General features: G+C 39.9%; 1 protein-coding gene across 7 annotated transcripts; it reads left to right on the forward strand.

Annotated features, from left to right (window-relative positions):
• Positions 1-263: 263 nt before the first annotated feature.
• Positions 264-18,940, forward strand: LOC106910130 (uncharacterized). Of its 7 annotated transcripts, none has more exons than XM_088002958.1 (14): positions 265-367; positions 938-1,048; positions 3,027-3,152; positions 3,460-3,585; positions 8,930-9,008; positions 9,163-9,388; positions 9,533-11,672; positions 11,897-12,070; positions 12,281-12,454; positions 12,566-12,739; positions 12,958-13,131; positions 13,701-13,874; positions 15,410-15,456; positions 17,288-18,940. In XM_088002958.1, exons 2-14 carry the CDS (start codon positions 987-989, stop codon positions 17,800-17,802), a joined length of 4,191 nt encoding a protein of 1,396 aa, XP_087859084.1. In that variant the 5' UTR covers positions 265-367; positions 938-986; the 3' UTR covers positions 17,803-18,940. The 7 variants fall into 7 exon arrangements, with proteins under 7 accessions (XP_087859089.1, XP_087859084.1, XP_087859085.1 ...); XM_088002959.1 differs by having other exon boundaries at positions 275-367; positions 983-1,048; XM_088002962.1 differs by lacking the exon at positions 938-1,048 and having other exon boundaries at positions 289-367.
• Positions 18,941-19,786: the final 846 nt, after the last annotated feature.

The following is a 19,786-nucleotide window of genomic DNA, read 5'->3' on the forward strand; positions in this document are numbered from 1 at the left end:
GGCCGAAATTAGCGTTCATAAATCGGATCAACCTTGAGCTGAACGTCTCTTACTCCGTGGAGCTCGGTTTATCCAGTATCCAACTTGAAAACAACTTTACTGCGGTTGGTAACACAATGAAAACACCGGTGTTCTGAATAGTTTGTTTTGGTCTGTGGACCCCAGACATGGCGCCGAGCGACGAAAACGTCATATCCTGTGACGTCAACTCCAAAGCTCTATTGGTCTATGGTCTGAAGGGGCGGGGATTTAATGTTTTTACATGGGAAGTTTCCTCGAACAAGAAAGCGAAAGAAAAAAGGTCGAATCTCGTCCGGTTCTGTCTGTGATGTTCAGATGTTTTTCAACACCGCTGTTTGAACAAATTGTAAGTTCGAATATTGTTCCTACTTTAACTTTGTTTTTAGGAACTTCCCTGTTTGTTTCATCTCCGCTATTTGAAGAAAAATCTACATGATTATTACATTAGTGATGAAGTGGAATTAAATATCTGATTCTTTGTTTTCTTCGCTGAACTAAGTGCGTCATGTTTTCATTTCTGGAAGTAGTAAGCTGCTTCCTATTGCGTCCTCCATTTCAAATTAAAATGGCATTAAGGTTGAAATGTGTTTGGTGCAGTCAGATTATTAAATTAATCATCATCATCATCATCATCATCTTAATGATTCAGATAATCCACTTGTCGAGTTTGATAATGGAGAAATAAAAAAGTTCCTTAAGTGAATTCAGACTGAATCAGCGTCAGTGTGTTGCTCAGTTACTCCATCTAGTGGACTTTTAGTAGAAGTACAAGAGCTGATGTCTACATTCAACTGACACTGGAGTGAAGAAGAGCCAATCAGAAGAGGAACAGCTGATCTTTTTTTTCCCTAAAACTAATGATGTAAAGGATAATCAGAGCTGATGTGCAGATGAATGATTTGTGTTTCCTCTACAGATGAAGGTTGAAAGTGTGTGAGAGATGATGTGTATGTGACTTTAGCAGCATGGATCAGTGTGAGGACAGAGAGGAGGAAGTCCCTCCATCTGAAACCACCAGAGGTCAGAGGTGAGATCCCTAACTACGCAGAGCTACTTACACTCATCGTTCAGGCTGTATCAGGTCAACAAAGATCAGGTGATGAAGCTGCTGTTCCTCTTTGATGCTTCATAAAGACTGAACATTTTATTTATGAAGAATCCCATAAAGTCATTAATGCTGCAATGTGAGAAAAAAGAAGGCTCTGTGACTTTATGTAAGCTTGACATCTAGACTAAAAAGAAACCTTAGATTATTTTTATCCTCCTCTATGAATAATGAGATGTGGGAGCATAATTTTCTCTCCATTTGTCTTGCAGTGTGCTTAAAAGTATGCAGCTCCTAATTAAACTGGGGAACGAGCTTCCTGAAACTAATGGCTGTTTCTGGAGGGAAGGGAGTTACACACGGTTATTTCTGAGGAATTATTTAGCAGACTTGTGAAATAAAACCACCAATTTCTGAAAAAGATCTGAGTTTCACTTGAGTAAATCTGATCCTTAATTGAACAAGTAAGGCTGTTTTTATTTGGAATTGAAAAATGTGACCGTAATGTCAAAGTCACCAAGATTAAAGTATTAGATATGGTAAATATCTAGTAGTGTACTAATTCTCTATTTCAGTGAGACTACATTTGTCTGGTTCTGTTAGGAATTACTTAGAATATTTGTGAACTTTCTTTTCTGTTAATTTACAGTCATATAGAAAATCATATTTAAAGTTAAATTCCGTTAAATTTATTAGCTTTATTTTTTGTCATGATTCCTGAAAGACTGAATCCAGAACCAGAACCCAGTTGTGTGTCCTTTAAGAGCAACATGTCAAAGGATATTATTACTGACTTTCAGTCTTCTGGACCTTCACCATCAGAGAGGTGAACTGGATCTACCTGCTGTAACTGTGACGAATGAGTCAGTCAGAAGTGCTTTTATTAATGTTTTGTAAATGTTTACTTAGCTCAGCACATTTCTATGTTTATATGTGAAGAGGTGTGTGTTGAATGTTTTCCAGAACCACAGCAGTGGAAGAGGAAATAATAGTTGTTGCTGTTACGTCCAGGATGCCTCCTGGATGTATATATATGTGTATTGTTGGCAATGTCTTCCAGTAGCATGTATAATTACCCAGTAATATTTTTACACTTCCTGTCAACCCTTGGTGCCCAGAAAACCAAGTTTAGCGAGTTTTCTGGGAGAAACCCTGCTAGTATTGATCCGGTACTGATACCAACTTGATATAAAGACATTATCAATATTTTGTATTGATTCTCACCCAATATTTACTGGCACTGAGCATGGATCACAGATATGAAGCCACTGGAAGACACAGAACTTGTTGATAAAGACATAAAGAACAAATGCCACTGCAGTTGGATATTGGAGGTTGTTAGCAATGGCAAATCCTTTAGGAGCTGCCACAAAGTAAAACCTGCAGTCTGTGAATGAAGTGCTCTGTTCAGAGCATGTAGAATAATCAGATTTCTGACATATGCAGACTGATTATTCAAGACTTTGAATGTGACTTGCTAAGAGAACATTTGGAACAAGAGACCAGAGCAGAACCTGAAAAAACGATAAAACCACCAATTTCTGAAAGTGATTTTATTTAAATTTTTTGCAAGATATTCTAATTGAAAACATGAAGAAACCACACTATGCTTTAAATTACAGTTCTGAAGATTGTAAAATGGTACACTTTGTGTTTGAATTTGTCTTGTTTTCTGAGTAAATCTGATCCTTCATTTAACAGGTAAAACTGTTTTTTATTTGGAATTGAAAAATGTGACTGTAATCTCAATGTTTTTATTATCTACGGTAAATATCTGATACCTTAACCTTGGAATGCTATTATTTTGGTGGGACTACATTTGACGGGTTCTGTTAGGAATTATTTAGAATATTTCGTTTTCTGTTGTTTCACAGCTCTCTTAATTTACAGTCATATAGAAAATCCTCCATCACTCATCAAGTAAAACTTAAATGTATTAATGAGAGGTTTTTGTTGTCAGGATTCCTGAAAGACTGAAGCGTGCCCATGAACCAGAACCAGAACCCAGCTGTGTGTCCTTTAAGAGCAACATGTCAAAGGATATTGGTGCCGACTTTAAATCTTCTGGACCTTCATCATCAGAGAGGTGAGCTGGATCTACCTGCTGTAAGAGTGATAACTGAGTCAGTCTGAAATGTTTTGATTCCAACATGTTTTTAACAGGAGCTCAGCTCCTTCCGCCACATTTCTATTATCATATGTGAAACATGGGCGCCAGTTCTTTGGAGCACATACAACTAGATTTATGAGAAATTATTTAGAATATTTTTTTTAACTGTCTCTTTCTGTTGTTTCACAGCTCTTGAGTTTATAGATGTGCAGAAAATATTTTTTATGCAAAACTCCACTCTATTCAAATGTCTTTTAATGATAGCTTTTTTTTTTTTTGTCAGGATTCCTAAAAGACTGAAGCTTACTCATGAACCAGAACCAGAACCCAGCTGTGTGTCCTTTAAGAGCAACATGTCAAAGGATATTGGTGCCGACTTTAAATCTTCTGGACCTTCACCATCAGAGAGGTGAGCTGGATCTACCTGCTGTAACTGTGATGAATGAATCAGGAACTGACACTGCAGGAACTAAGAGCAGAGGGGAAAATGGAGATCCTACTATTAACATCACAAAACATGTTTTTTTAGTTATCCTTAATTTATTTAATTATTGTTCTGCCATATGCTTTTATTTTTAATTTTTGTTGTTGTTGTTTTTCTGCCTCTTTGTCTCATTTCTACCCAAAATATCTGTGACCCAAGATTAATCAACACTAGGAATATTAGTGAAAAGGAAAATAGTAATGCAGATCAGAAAATAACTGCCAAGATTAAAATAAAATAAATCTAACCTACATATGTTAAACAATTTCATTGTTTTTGTTCTGACACCATTTGGTTATATTCTGTTTTGTCTTTTGCCCATGTTAATGTGCATCTCTTTTTTTTATTTGTTTCTTTTTTAGTTAGTTATTTGATATTTTGTAGATCAATACCTGTGTTTGTTAGTCAGTAATGCTTGTTTCACATGCACTAATTGGTGAATTAATTAAAAAGTAAAAAAAATATATTTTGGACCATAGAGTGGTGAGCTGGAGCCACCTGGTCAGTTAACCGATTCAGTCTGAAATGTTTTTATTTCAACAAATGTTTAAAATAAAGGTTCAGTTCTTTTTCTAAATTTTTCCATGTTCATATGTGAAATAGTATATGTTGAATGTTCTCCAGAACAGTGAAAGAATAATTGTTGTTGGAGGCATCCTGGATGCTGCTACATCATGTTTAGCAGCTCAGATCTGTCAGTCTCTAGGTCAGGGGTGTCCAAAGTGGGTCCTGGAGGGCCGGCATCCTGCATGTTTTAGTTTTCTCCTTAGTGGTTGTAACAACCTCCTCAGCAAGTCAGTGTTCTCCTTAGGCCTCTAATGAGCCATCATTTGATGCAGGTGTGTAAAACCAGGGAGAGAACTAAAACATGCAGGATGCCGGGCCTCCAGGACCGACTTTGGACACTCCTGCTCTAGTTGAAGTGAAATATTTAGATTAGGTTGTTGTTCACTCTGACTGACTCTTTGCTACATGTTAATGAGCTGAATGGATTGTTAAGTAAATTAATATTTCTTTTGTAAACAAAATGCAGTTGCCTCCCAGTAAGCACTCAATAACTCAGTGTTTCAGCAGTTTTGCAGTTTTCTGGAGGTTTGTTCCAGATTTGTGGTGCATCGAAGCTGAACGCTGCTTCTCCATGTTTGGTTCTGGTTCTGGATGCAGAGCAGAACCAGAACCAGAACCAGAAGACCTGAGGGGTCTGGAAGGTTGATACAACAACAACAGAACTTTAATGTGTTGTGGTCATTATCTTTGGAACTAAAGAGGAGTGAACTAGAGTCAAAGCACAGCTTCAGTTATTGCAACTAAAACCAGTGATCAGCCCGAAACCTGGGAGTAGTGATGGACTCTGACCTGAACCTTCAGAGCCACATTAAGACAGTCACAAAGTCGGCCTTCTATCACCTGAAGAACATCTCCAGGATTAGAGGACTGATGTCTCAGTGAGATCTAGAGAAACTCATCCATGCGTTTATCTTTAGCTGCATTGATTACTGCAACAGCGTCTCCACAGGTCTGACTAATAAATCAATCCTCCAGCTGCAGCTGATCCAGAACACTGCTGCTGGAGTTCTCACTAAAACCAGGAAGATAGAGCACATAACACCAGTTTTAAAGTCCCTACACTGGCTCCCTGTAGCTCTAAGGATAGACTTTAAAATACTGTTAGTTTATAAATCACTGAACGGTTTAGCACCACAATACATTAAAGATCTGTTGTTGCTGTACCAACCGTCTAGACCCCTCAGATCTTCTGGTTCTGGTTCTGCTCTGCATCCCCAGAACCAGAACCAAACGAGGAGAAGCAGCATTCAGCTTCTATGCACCACAAATTTGGAACAAACTTCCAGAAAACTGTAAAACAGCTGAAACACTGGGTGCCTTTAAATCTCAACTTAAAACCCACCTGTTCAGAGTTGCTTATGGCTAAACTAGTATTAGAGTGCGGGTTTTGATGTCTTCGATGTTTTTAATGTTTTTATCTTTAGTTTTTATCTATTTATTTATTTCTCTTTCTCACTTTTTACGTTTTAATAATGTAAAGACGCCCGGAAAACGTCCCAGTTAAACAACGTTTAACTAAAGTCCTATGGGGTTTAGAGCCCCAGTTGATGGCGTTTCAACTAAAAACCTAGAGGTTTGAGTCCTTGTCAAACGGCGTTTTTGACTAAAGTCCCAGAAGGTTAGAGCCCCAGTTAAACGACGTTTAACTGAAGTCTTAAAAGGGGTTTTAATGTTTTTATCTTTTTTAATCTTTTTCAAAATCTCTTTCTCTTTCTCACTGTTTATTCAATGTCACATGCTGTTTTCATTTGAATTATGTAAAGCACTTTGAAATGCCTTGCTGCTGAAAAGTGCTACACAAATAAAATTTGATTGATTGATTGGTTCTAAACTGTTCACCGATTTATAAACTAAGAGAATTTTAAATTCTATTCTCTAAGCTACATGGAGCCAGTGGAAGGACTGTAGAACTGGGTGACGTTCCTGGTTTTAGTCAGAACACCAATAGCAGGATTAGCTGCAGCTGGAGGTTGATTATTATTATTATTTTTTTTTAGGTAGTCTTGCAAAGACACTGTTGCAGTTATCAAATACATGGATGAGTTTCTCCATAACTTGCTGGAACACATAGGTGCCGGAACAGGAGGTACCAGCTCTTGGCCCCCCCACTTTACGGCCCTGCCCTGACTATCAGCTGGTCCCATCAGACATTTACACAGACTGCATGCAACTAAATCATTCCCTTGTCCGTTAATAGTCCGAACCAAATGCCAACCCACACTTTGCCCAGAGCAGATCATTTTTGCTCAGGTCAAAAAATAATTGTGCAAATAGTTTTTTTTGTTGTTGTTTATCTTTGCTCATCCAAAAGCCAGCCAACAGAGACCTGAAAACTCTCAGTAGCCATCGATACTTATGGCCACTCATGGTTTTCAGGTCTCTGTTGGCTGTTGAAATTCATTTTTGTCTGGTAAAAAACAAGCATGTTAAAGTTTAATCGTGGTGTTTTTCATTTTGTTTTTAATGCAAAAATATTGTCAGCAGTTCAGCTGATTCTCTGTCCCACTCAGACATATTTTGCCCGCACAATTTGAGAAACAAGCAGCAAATATAATCTGAGCCTTTTGGCTTTAGACCCAGAGCATCCAGATGTAGAGGTGCTGCGCAGTAATGTGATGATGCCCTCCAACTATTAGATTGTTCTGCTGCTCAAAATTGAGATTGCTTTAGGATATTTGACATATATTTTATTATTTTTTTTTTTTCAATTAAGCATATGATGTAATGGTGACAAAACTTTCATACAAACATGGAGTTTTAATACCGTTGATTGCTGTATTAATGAGGTTGGCTGCAGGCTTTTATCCATCTTTTACATTTTTCCAGACTCCAGTTTCGAAAATGGAATAAAGACTATTCTGCCCTCTAAATGTTCTGGATAAAGCATGCCTTGTGCATGTTCCCCACTGACAACTTTTAACAATTTTTTCTTTTTCCACCAAATCTCTATGATTGCAGTGCATTTAATAGCAAAAAATCAACAAATAAATAACCAAAACGCAGTGCATGATAGACCTGACAACTTTGTTCTCCAGGTCAGGGATGTTTACTTCAGGACAAATGGCAACAAACCTACTGAGTTGATTGACAAGTGCTATCATGTCATTTGAACAAGGGTGCACTCCTGACATTCAAAGTGCGTAACAGGGATGACAAAACACTCCATGGCCTCCCAACCTCACAAATGAATTTGGCGTTGCTGCTGGAACATCAGTCCTTCAATCCTGGAAATGTTTAGTCCACCGACTTTGTAACTCTGTTTATGTGTTTTTGTAGGGTCCATCATGACACCCAGATTTCAGACCTGATCTCTAGTTTCTAGCTGCAATAACTGAAACTGCATGCTGACAGTTCCTCTTTAGGTCCAAAGATAATAACTTCAGTTTTGTTTCTTTTCAACTGGAGAAAGTTTTGGCACATCCACACATTTATCTGTTCAGTGCTTGGATGAGTTCTGAGTCATCTGGTGACATCGTAATGTAGACCTATGTATCATCCGTGTCGTCATGGTAGCTAATTTTATTTGCCGTTATAACCTGAGCTAGTGGGATCATGTAGATATTAAATAAGAGAATCCTAGGATTGAGCTTTGGGGTACCCCACATGTGACTTCTGTCCGCTCCGATGAGAAGTTACCTATTGAAACAAAGAAATCCCTGTTCTTTGTGTAGGACTTGGACCAGTTGAGCACTGGACCGGAGAGTCCAACCCAACTCTGATATGGTTTCAGTAATATGTCATGATGAATGATGTTAAATGCTGCGCTGAGATTCAGCAGAACCAGCAGTGTGGTTCTTCCACAGTGTGTATTTATGTGATGTAATTGTGAAGCTCTCTTCATACTATGTTGAGCACGGAAAGCTGGCAGAAAAACCTCGAAGCGGTTGGTCATTGTTGCGAAGCTACTAAACTGTTGAAACGGCTTCTTCAATAATTTTGCTGATGAATGGAAGGTTGGATATTGGCCTGTAACTCTGCAGTGTTGCATCTCCAAAACCCACTGGAAAATGCATGGTAAAACCAGTCTGCTCTATCAAGACTTGGTTCCTGTGTTCATTGTAATACAAGTTCAGCAGGAAAAGAAAGTTTCACCATATGATTGGTGAGATGTACTGGAACTCAGCCAAACTAATGTGTGATGGGTGTCATGATTTGTGGTTGAAATGGTGAGGATGGAAGCTGTGGACCCCGGTTCGGTGCAATAATGATGATGGTTTTAAAGATGGAATGCAAAATACAAAAATCCAGGCAGCACAGGTGAACAGAAGGCTAGGAGCTCAGAACTGGTAGCATCTGGAATAACTCAAAAAAACAGGCACCGGGGAGACACGCTGACACGACAAACAACAGTATAGACAAGGACCTGATCAGGAGCAGGGAACACAGCTGGGATTAAATACATAATGGGTAATCAGAGAACATGAGACACAGCTGGAAGAAATCAAGGGGTAGACAGGACAACACAGAGACTCAACTGAACACAGAAACCTACACAGAAAAAACAAATCCTTACAATGGGGGTGTTATTTGTGGTCATCCTTTTATTTAATCTTCTTCTTTTTAACTTATATGTATTGTGTTCATGTGATGCTCAGCTTTTCAGTTTTGAAGACTCTTATTGTGAAACTCTTGGTGATTTCTTCTGTGAAAGCTGCTGGATGAATATTTCCCGACTTCCTTATTGTTCCTGGTTCCTCCACAGAGTGGACCAGCAGAGCTCAGAGGTTCCCAGTGGCCCATCTGCCCAGCAGCACCAAACACAGCTGGACTCCATATTTATGGTTTGTACATGTACAAAAATAACTTTTTCATGGATTATTTTCAGTCATTTCCATATTGCACTTTGTAGACCAGAGGACAGTCAGTCAACATCCATCTGATGTTTGGCTCCATGATTTCAGTCTGATGTTTCCTTCATCTATTATTCTGTTCCAGCTGCTGGAGGAAAACATTGTCACTTTTGTGAAGAACGAGCTGAAGAAGATCCAGAAGGTTCTGAGTCCAGATTACCCAGAATGCTCAGAGAGTCAGAGAGATGATGAGAAGTTAGAAGGTGAGGATGAAAAGCAGAGGAGGAGCAGCAGAGAGGCAGTGATGAAGATCACACTGAACTTCTTGAGGAAAATGAAGCAGGGGGAGCTGGCTGACCATCTGCAGAGCAGTAAGAGGATTTCTACAAAGATTTAACCTGATGGATAAATCACACGTTTACTGATGTCTGAAGAGATGGAATCACATTTATTCAAATCCTCTTCAAAAAAAATATTTTGTTTCCTTCCTGATTTTATGTTTTCTGTTAATTTAGAACATCTTGCTGAAATTTGTCAACATCAGCTTAAATCTGGTCTGAAGAAGAAGTTCCAGTCTGTGTTTGAGGGAATCGCTACAGCAGGAAGTCCAACCCTTCTGAACCAGATCTACACAGAGCTCTACATCACAGAGGGAGGGACTGGAGAGGTCAATGATGAACATGAGGTCAGACAGATTGAAACTGCATCCAGGAAACCACACAGACCAGAAACAACAATCAGACAAGAAGACATCTTTAAAGTCCCACCTGGAGGAGATCAACCAATCAGAACAGTGATGACAAAGGGAGTGGCTGGCATTGGGAAAACAGTCTTAACACAGAAGTTCACTCTGGACTGGGCTGAAGACAAAGCCCACCAGAACATCCACTTCATATTTCCATTCACCTTCAGAGAGCTGAATGTGCTGAGAGAGAAAAAGTTCAGCTTGGTGGGACTGATTCATCACTTCTTTACTGAAACCAAAGAAATCTGCAGCTTTGAACACTTCCAGGTTCTGTTCATCTTTGATGGCTTGGATGAGAGTCGACTTCCGCTGGACTTCCACAACAAGGAGATCCTGACTGAGGCTACAGAGTCCAGCTCAGTGGATGTTCTGCTGACAAACCTCATCAGGGGGAAACTGCTTCCCTCTGCTCTCCTCTGGATAACCACACGACCTGCTGCAGCCAATCAGATCCCTCCTGAGTGTGTTGGCATGGTGACAGAGGTCAGAGGGTTCAATGACCCCCAGAAGGAGGAGTACTTCAGGAAGAGATTCAGAGATGAGCAGCAGGCCAGCAGGATCATCTCCCACATGAAGACGTCACGAAGCCTCCACATCATGTGCCACATCCCAGTCTTCTGCTGGATCACTGCTACAGTTCTGGAGGATGTGTTGGAGACCAGAGAGGGAGGAGAGCTGCCCAGAACCCTGACTGAGATGTACATCCACTTCCTGGTGGTTCAGACCAAAGTGAAGAAGGTGAAGTATGGAGGAGCTGAAACAGATCCACACTGGAGTCCAGAGAGCAGGAAGATGATTGAGTCTCTGGGAAAACTGGCTTTTGATCAGCTGCAGAAAGGAAACCTGGTCTTCTATGGATCAGACCTGACAGAGTGTGGCATCGATATCAGAGCAGCCTCAGTGTACTCAGGAGTGTTCACACAGATCTTTAGAGAGGAGAGAGGGCTGTACCAGGACAAGGTGTTCTGCTTCGTCCATCTGAGTGTTCAGGAGTTTCTGGCTGCTCTTCATGTTCATCTGACCTTCATCAACTCTGGAGTCAAGAAACAAAGAATAAGGAACGAAGAAGAAAAAAAAATATATAGTTCTTCATTACCTAATACACCTCAACTAAAGTCTCCTCATCAGAGCACTGTTGACCAGGCCTTACAGAGTCCATACCAACAGCTGGGGGTCATCCCAATGGAAGAAAAACTAACATCTAACATGCCTTCATTTGAAAAGATCCATCCCTCCATCCATCCATTTTCTTACACCCTTGTCCCTAGTGGGGTCTGGAGAGGTGCAGGTGCCCGTCCTCAGCGAGGGAACTCAGGCAAGAGGGAGTGTACACCCTGGACGGGTCGCCAGTCCATCGCAACATTAAAACAAATCCCAACATCTAACATGCCTTCAATTGAAGAAACACTAACAACACTTGACCAGCCTTCATTTCAGGGGAAGCTAAAAATACAGCATCTCCATCAGAGAGCTGTTGACCAGGCCTTACAGAGTCCAAATGGACACCTGGACTTGTTCCTCCGTTTCCTCCTGGGACTTTCACTGCAGACCAATCAGAGACTTCTACAAGGTCTGGTGACACAGACAGGAAGTAGCTCACAGACCAATCAGGAGACAGTTCAGTACATCAAGAGGAAGATCAGTCATTATGTGTCTGCAGAGAAAAGCATCAATCTGTTCCACTGTCTGAATGAACTGAATGATCGTTCTCTAGTGGAGAAGATCCAACAGTCTCTGAGTTCAGGACGTCTCTCCACAGATGAACTGTCTCCTGCTCATTGGTCAGCTCTGGTCTTCATCTTAGTGTCATCAGGAGAAGTTCTGGATGTGTTTGACCTGAATAAATACTCTGCTTCAGAGGAGGTTCTTCTGAGGCTGCTGCCAGTGGTTAAAACCTCCAACAAAGCTCTGTAAGGACACACGTTGTTACTGCTTTTATTTTTAATCATGATAAATCTGCTAATGATTAGATGCATATCAATATGATCAGTTTTTTATAATGAAAAAGTTCATAACAAAAAAATAACATGTAAAAAAAAAACCCTCCATCAATCTTTCCAATGAGAATATTGGGGACTGAAAAGAAAATCATTTTTGATTATTTAATTCCAGATATTTCTCACTGTCTCCTCAGACTGAGTTACTGTAAACTCACAGAGAGAAGCTGTGAAGCTCTGACCTCAGTCCTCAGCTCCCCGTCCTGCAGTCTGACAGAACTGGACCTGAGTAACAACAACCTTCGGGATTCAGGAGTGGAGCTTCTTTATGATGGACTGAAGAGTCCAAACTGCAAACTGACGACTCTCAGGTACAATGTTCTCAATGCTGTTGAAACCAGATTTCTCTCCATTACCTTGCATCAATGATTATATAAATGTTATTTAAACAATAAATTAATCAACTTTTGTCTTTTGACCTTTACATTTTTGAATACAATCCACTGCATTCTTGTTTTTCTTAGCTTAATTTGAAGGGTGGATGATTATTTAATCCCAGATATTTCTCCTTGTCTCCTCAGACTGAGAGACTGTAAACTCACAGAGAGAAGCTGTGAAGCTCTGACCTCAGTCATCAGCTCCCCGTCCTGCAGTCTCACAGAATTGGACCTGAGTCACAACAACCTTTGGGATTCAGGAGTGGAGTTTCTTTATGCTGGACTGGAGAATCCAAACTGCAACCTGACGACTCTCAGGTACAATGTTATTAATGCTGTTGAAACCAGATTGGATGATGAAACAATCATCCATCCATCCAGGATGGATGGATGATTGTTTAATTCCAGATTTTCTCCCTGTCTCCTCAGACTGAGTTGCTCTAAACTGTCAAAAACAAGCTGTGTAGCTCTGTCTTCAGTCCTGAGGTCCCCGTCCTGCTGTCTCAGAGATTTGGACCTGAGTGACAATGACCTTCAGGATTCAGGAGCAAATATTCTATTTGTTGGTCTGAATCATCCAAACTGCAAACTGATGACTCTCAGGTACAATGTTCTCACTTCTGTTGAAATCAGATTTCTCTCCATTACCTTCTATTGATGATGTAAATGTTATTTCAATAATAGATCGATCAACTTTTGTTTGTGGACATTTTCTTCTTTTGAATGCAAACCATTGCTTCTTGTTTTTCTCAACTTCATTTCATCCATCATGAATGGATGACAACTTCTTTAATCCCAGATATTTCTCACTGTCTCCTCAGACTGAGTGACTGTAAACTCTCAGAGAAAAGTTGTGGAGCTCTGTTCTCACTTCTAAGCTCCTCGTCCTGCAGTCTGACAGAACTGGACCTGAGTAACAATGACCTTCGGGATTCAGGAGTGGAGCTTCTTTATGCTGGACTGAAGAGTCCAAACTGCAACCTGACAACTCTCAGGTACAATGTTATTAATTCTGTTGAAACCAGATTTCTCTCCATTACCTTCCATCAATGATTATGTAAATATTATTTCAACAATAGATTGATCAACTTTTGTCTTTCGACCTTTTATACTGTCGTGCTTTTGGTTCCCGGTGTGACGGAGGTGTGTGGGTAGCGAAGATTCACGACAAAAAAAAGAAGGATTTCTTGCATGAACTTTACTTCTTCCAGCAGCAATGAGTTACAATGGCAACTGAGCTGTTTCAACGGAAGAACTGTGTGGTTTCTGGCCTCTAGCTCTGGCACAGACAGCATTTAGCAATGTCCGGGCAGTGAGCAGTGAGAGCCATTACCAACAACAACATGAACAACACGATCTCGCGATACTAGCCTTCCCTCCAGAGCTGTGTTGCATTCGCTGATCTAATTTAGGCTCGGAGAACTAAAATACAAAACCAAACTCAAAGTCTAATAAAATTTAACCTTCCTTACAATACTCTTTGAATACAAACCACTGCATTCTTGATTTTCTTAGCTTTATTTGATGGATTGATTGTTCCAGATATTTCTCCTTGTCTCCTCAGATTCAGTGACTGTAACCTCACAGAGAGAAGCTGTGTAGCTCTGACCTCAGTCCTCAGCTCCCAGTCCTGCAGTCTGACAGAACTGGACCTGAGTCACAACAACCTTCGGGATTCAGCAGTGGAGCTTCTTTATGCTGGACTGAAGAGTCCAAACTGCAACCTGACGACTCTCGGGTACAATGTTATTAATGCTGTTGAAACCAGATTTCTCTCCATTATTTTCCGTCAATGAGGATGTAAATGTTATTTCAATAATTTATCAATGGCCTATATGCCACGAGTAGTGGTGATGTACTTCTGTTTAAATTTTCGCTACATAGATTGTTTCTGGGTCCTTCTTGCTCCTATTGTTTTTAGCCATAGCAAGAGCTGTAGTGAACAAGACACAAAAGTTCAAATATCTTTGAGCTCCTGGTACAACTGAGTTTTACTGTGTGCCGTTGTGTCCAGTAATTAGCTCGTACAATCCAGTGATTATTTTTCTCATTTTCCTGCTAATATCAAGGCGACAATGGACTATAGCCAACACTTAGCCACTAAAGCTAACATGTGGTTTGTAGCTGCCTGATATTTCAGAGCTTGAGGATATTGAATTCCAGCGTCAGAAATGGGAAGACGAAGGTTAAAAGCTGTATGTGTTTCAGTCACTGGAATAATTTGTTGGAGGAAAATAATGCGGGAGGAAATCCACTGCAAAACAGAACGTGCATAATGTGCCCCTTATCTGGGCAAACAGTGTAATAAAACACACCATGCAGTTATAAAAGTAAAATGGCAGCCTTTTGAAAAGGTAAAGTAGGTAAGATTAAATTAACACAGCTTAAGTTTAAACTTTACCTGCAATAACATAAAGTTACCTAATTTTTAAAGTGCAATCAGTAATTCTTTTATAACAAATTTATATCAGTAATGATTTCCTGGTTAATGTCAAGTTGTCATAACAAAGACATTTTGAATAATATCAACTTTGTATTAAAAGTGTCATAATTTACTGAATGACGCTTTATGACAACAGTCATAAATATTCATGAAGGCTTATTCATGTTCATGACAGGTGTTATGTCATGTTTATGAAAGTGTCATGTCAGTCTTATTAAACCCCCTTCAAATAAAGTGTTACCTAATACACTGAGGGAAACCCTGAAGATGTCAGGATGTTTGACAGTCTGAGTCTGTTCCAGGCTCAGCAGGAGCTGAAGTCTGACAGACATGTAGAGCTGAACAGGAGAAGATGCAACAAAGACTTTGGACTGTTTTATCTGCTGGAGACCTTGTTCAAGATGCTCCTTGGACACTTTCACAACCCTTTACTCCAGGACACTGCATCTTGTTCTTGGTCTGATTGTAAATGTAGTCAGCGCCACCTGCTGGCTTCTAGAAATGTTTCCTTAGTTTTCTGATGTCCTTTTAGGCTTCAGTGAGTTTCTTCGGGTTGTTATGGAGGGATTTCCTTTCTCCTCTCTGTTGGAGATTTTCCTGTGTTTGGAGAAATGAGTTGTCCATCTTACATCCACCACAGTTTGAAATGTTTTCATCTTCATCATCATCACAGCCCATGTCTGCTCTTTCTTTCTCTGGAAGTTTACAACAAGTGAATGAGTCCATATGTTGGACTGTTCCTGTCTCAGTGGAGGAAAAGCAGAGAGACATATAATGTCCATGTTTGCTACTGAAAAACACTGATGATCTGACGTCCCTCCTTCTTTCAGGGTGGAGCCTGCTGGAGTCCAAAGTTTGACACCAGGTCTTAGGAAGTGTAAGTGTGTTTTTCATCTGACATGACATCACCTGTCCATCAGTCCAGTGTGTGTTTCAGTGTCTGACCAATTGCTGGTCTAGTTTCCTCCAAAATTAAAAACTCCTTTCCTGGAGGAACTGAACCTCCGACAAAGCGTTGGGGTTTATTATTACAAATGTGCAATGCTCATAAGGATTTGGTGGAAAATAATCTGAAAAAATGGCTGACATTATCAGTGAGGAACATGCACTTGATACTCTCTTTACCCAGATCACTTAGAGGGCAGAACAAAGTTCATTCCACTTCCAAAACACAAACGGAGTCTGGAAAAAATGTAAAAGATGGTTAAATTCCTGCAGCTGAGCTCAACAACTGAATACCACAGTGTTCAATGGAATAACTACAACATGTTTGAATGAAGGTTTTTGTCATTATTACACTGCTTAGCAATTCAATAAAAGATGAATGTGTAAAGCTGGGCCAAAACAATAACTGTGTGCTGTGGCTGCAAATTAGTAGTTTCTTTATAACTTTTCAAGTTATGTGGCTCATATATTTCTACACAGCCTGACATGGAAGTGAATGTGATAAAAACATAGTTAAGTAGTTTCTCACAGGCTTTTTGCAAGTATGAAATGCGCCCAACACAACTATCGTCAAATATTTGGAAGATTAGGAAACATATAATAATAATATTAATGATAATAATAAAATAGAGGCCAACCATCCTTCAGCGATGCCAATTTTAAGCACCAGGACAACATAGGTGTTATGACACAGTATACCTTCGTCTGGAAGCTCTGGGTCTAAAGCCAGAAAAGGTGCTGCAGATTGTATTTGCTGCATGTTCTATAAATTGTGTGGGCAAAAGATGTCTGAGTGGACAGATTAGTGCAGCCGGACTGTTGACAATATTCATGCAAAACAGAGACAATAAAAGCACCATAGTTAAACTTTAACATGTTATTTAACGAACAAAAATGAATTTCAACAGCCACCAAAGAGTAGATGGCCATCATGTAGCTGAAGAGATTTTGAAGGTAAAATGTATAAAAATAATTTTTCCCCCTTTCAAAATTCCTTTACATGCTCGTATGAAACACATTCATTTTTTCAAAAGCAGTTTAGCGCTCCTCAGGTCTTTGGGCTTTAAGCTCAGTTTTTCTGTGGTTTCCTGTAAATAACTTCATGGATCTGATGTATGAGTCATCCATCCATTTTCTGTACACCCTTGTTCCTTAGTGGGGTCGGGAGGGTTGCCGGTGCCTATCTCCAGCTAAAGTTCTGGGCAAGAGGCGGGGTCACCCTGGACAGACTGCCAGTCTGTCGCAGGGCAAAACAGATACAGACAGGACACACACCTTGGGAGAATTTTGGAGAGGCCAATTAACCTAACAGTCACGTTTTTGGACTGTGGGAGGAAACCAGAAAACCCGGAGAGAACCCACCATGCAAACTCCATGCAGAAAGACCAGGAATCGAACCCAGAACCTTCTTGCTGCAAGGCAACAGCTCTACCAACTGCACCACTGTATGACTCATTCAAAATATTTTGCCTGTCTTCTTTGCCTTGATGTTAGCTGATGAGGCAAAAATGTCTCACCAAATGTCTGAGGTAACACAGTGAGCTTCCTCCTTTAGCTTATCCATGTTTATTTGTCGGAGGTTCACTCCACTTCCACATGGGGGCAGTGTGGTCTTACCATGGCCTCATGTCAGCTGATTCATGACAACAAAGCAGCTCACATGCAACAATCTTAAAACTGTCACATCTTTCATTCAGCAACCATCATCAGCTTCAATAAATGATCAATAACTGCAGCTGGATTGTGTTTCTTCTCTCCACCAGATTTCTGTCAACTCGCCATCGACACAATCACAGCGACCAGAAACCTCAAAGTGTCTGAAGACGGGAGGAAGGTGACATGTGTGGAGAAGCTTCGGTTAAATCCTGATCATCCAGACAGATTTGATCATCCTAATGTGCTGTGTAGAACTGGTCTGACTGGTCGTTGTTACTGGGAGGTTGAGTGGAGCGGATGTGTTGATGTATCAGTGAGTTACAGAAGAATCAGCAGAGGAGACTGGAGATACTTTGCGTATGATCTGAATCAGTGCTGGACTCTGAGATGCTCTGATCATCAAGGTTTCTCTGTCTGGCACAATGACGACCAATGTATCTCCTCCTCCTCCGTCTCTAACAGAGTATCAGTGTATGTGGACTATCCTGCTGGCATTCTGTCCTTCTACAGAGTCTCCTCTGACTCACTGATCCTCCTCCACACATTCAAAGTCAAATTCATTGTACCTCTCTATCCTGGATTTTCACTCCACCTCCCAGGTTCCTCAGTGTTTCTGTGTTGAGTCTAAAGAATCTCCACCTGTCAGAGAAACTCTCTCTCTGTTGAACAGATACACTGCACTGACAGCCACTTTATTAGGTACACCTTGCTAGTACCGGGTTGGACCTGAGTGAAGTTGGCTCCTCCACCCTCTTCAAATTAGAAAAAAATTGCCATCAATCAACTCCATTATGTTTGTGCTGGTTTGTGCAGCAAATTGTTTTTGTTTGTGCTGCTTTGGCTTTGAAGATATTAATGAAAGTTTAAAGGTCATTTTGATTGACCTGGTTGACACAAAAAAATTTGCTGCACAAACAAAGTCGAGTCCATTAACAGCAATTTTGTCTGATTTGAAGAAGGGGTGTGTGTGGGGGGGGGGGGCGGGGGGGCAACTTCACTCAGGTCCGGGTTGGACTTTCTTTTGCCTTTAGAACTGCCTTAATCCTTTATGGCTTAGATTCAACAAGATACTGGAAACATTCCTCAGACAGTCTGGTCCATATTAACATGATAGCATCACTCAGTTGCTGCAGATTTGTCGGCTGCACATCCATGATGTGAATTTCCCGTTCCACCACATCCCAAGCTTCACAAGCTAAAACCAAATCCCGTGCCGATTGTTTATATCCTCAAAGCGACTTTCGTGTGACAATATTTTATTAAAATGTATAGAAAATAAACAGTCTACAAAATTATTACTGCATTGTTTTTACATCTAAAATAAATGTCTCAAATAAAGTCTGTTGTTATAACTGATCATGGATCCGTTTAACTACCAGATCTGAATGGCGCATTTAGAGCAGAACACTTAAAGTCCAATCTTTAAATATTTTTTGTTTTTGTTTATAGCCTTGGTGGCTTGTATTCCTGTAACATCACAGTGGTGGATTATATCGGTTCAGTCCCTCCGAAGGTACCAGGCAGGCCAGCCAATAGTTTCTAGTTAAATATAGTTTCATCACATTAAAGACTTTGTGGATGGATTATAGAGAAAATTCAACAACAATAAAAAAAGTAATTCAGAACATCCAACTTTTATTTACATCACCTGAAGTCTTTTGGAACAATATGCAGTGCTATGGTTATGGATAATACAAAGCCAGAAAAGGAAAAATTGTGGAATTTCCACACTGTGGAATGTAGACCAAAAAAAAAAAGAATTAGTGGGAAACGGTAAAAAAACACTTTTACATTATTCCATTTTCTAGAACTAATAACAGACATAAGGTTTTAGACTTAAAGCTGAGCTCAGATTTAATGTGCTCAAATTTCTTTGAACTATTGAAGCAAGTATACATGCGACTCACTTTAGTTTTTAGCATATTTAATACAGTAGAGGTTGGTCGTTAAGTTGCTGCTGGTGAGCTTTTTCTTTTTTAGAAGATCTTTTTCTGTCACAAGAAAACATTTTGTCTTCAAAAAAGGATTGAGCCTATTTTTAAAAAATGTATATAATAAAAACGGTGTAGCGTTTAGTTGGGGGTTTTCCAATCAAATAATTTGGCACAACAGCTCGAAAAGGAGCCTCTGCTCCAGCCGCCATCTTGGTCGAACCTCCAGTTGTTGGATCAATGTTTTCTTCTGGCTTGTTTTTTTTTTAGGTTGTGTCCACAAGATGGCGCCCTCATCCTGTCATGTATAGTGGTTTTATGCACCTTTGCATTATCTGCAATGTTGAATTAAACATGTTCATTTTTCAAGAAGTTAAGACATTTTTGCAAAATGCAATTTGCTGTCCTGTCAAATGACCCTTGGTGATTGTCAAGACCCATTTACTCTTTAATTAGAGTGGGTTAAGATGTTGTAACACTTTCCACAGTGTTTGAACAAACCAGAAGGGTTAAAAGGTGATTTCCTAACAGACCAGAGTCCATCAATTAACACTAAAAAGGTTGAAAACATCTAATATTCTTTGCTCACTTAGATGTTTTATCATACTTAAATGTTTCACAACACCAAACTACTTTTAACATCAGACAAGGATAACCTCCTTAAATACAGAAAAC

This window comes from Poecilia mexicana, unplaced genomic scaffold (genome assembly GCF_051168715.1).
Source record: "Poecilia mexicana isolate PSO_F unplaced genomic scaffold, ASM5116871v1 scaffold_23, whole genome shotgun sequence".
Lineage (NCBI taxonomy): Eukaryota > Metazoa > Chordata > Actinopteri > Cyprinodontiformes > Poeciliidae > Poecilia > Poecilia mexicana.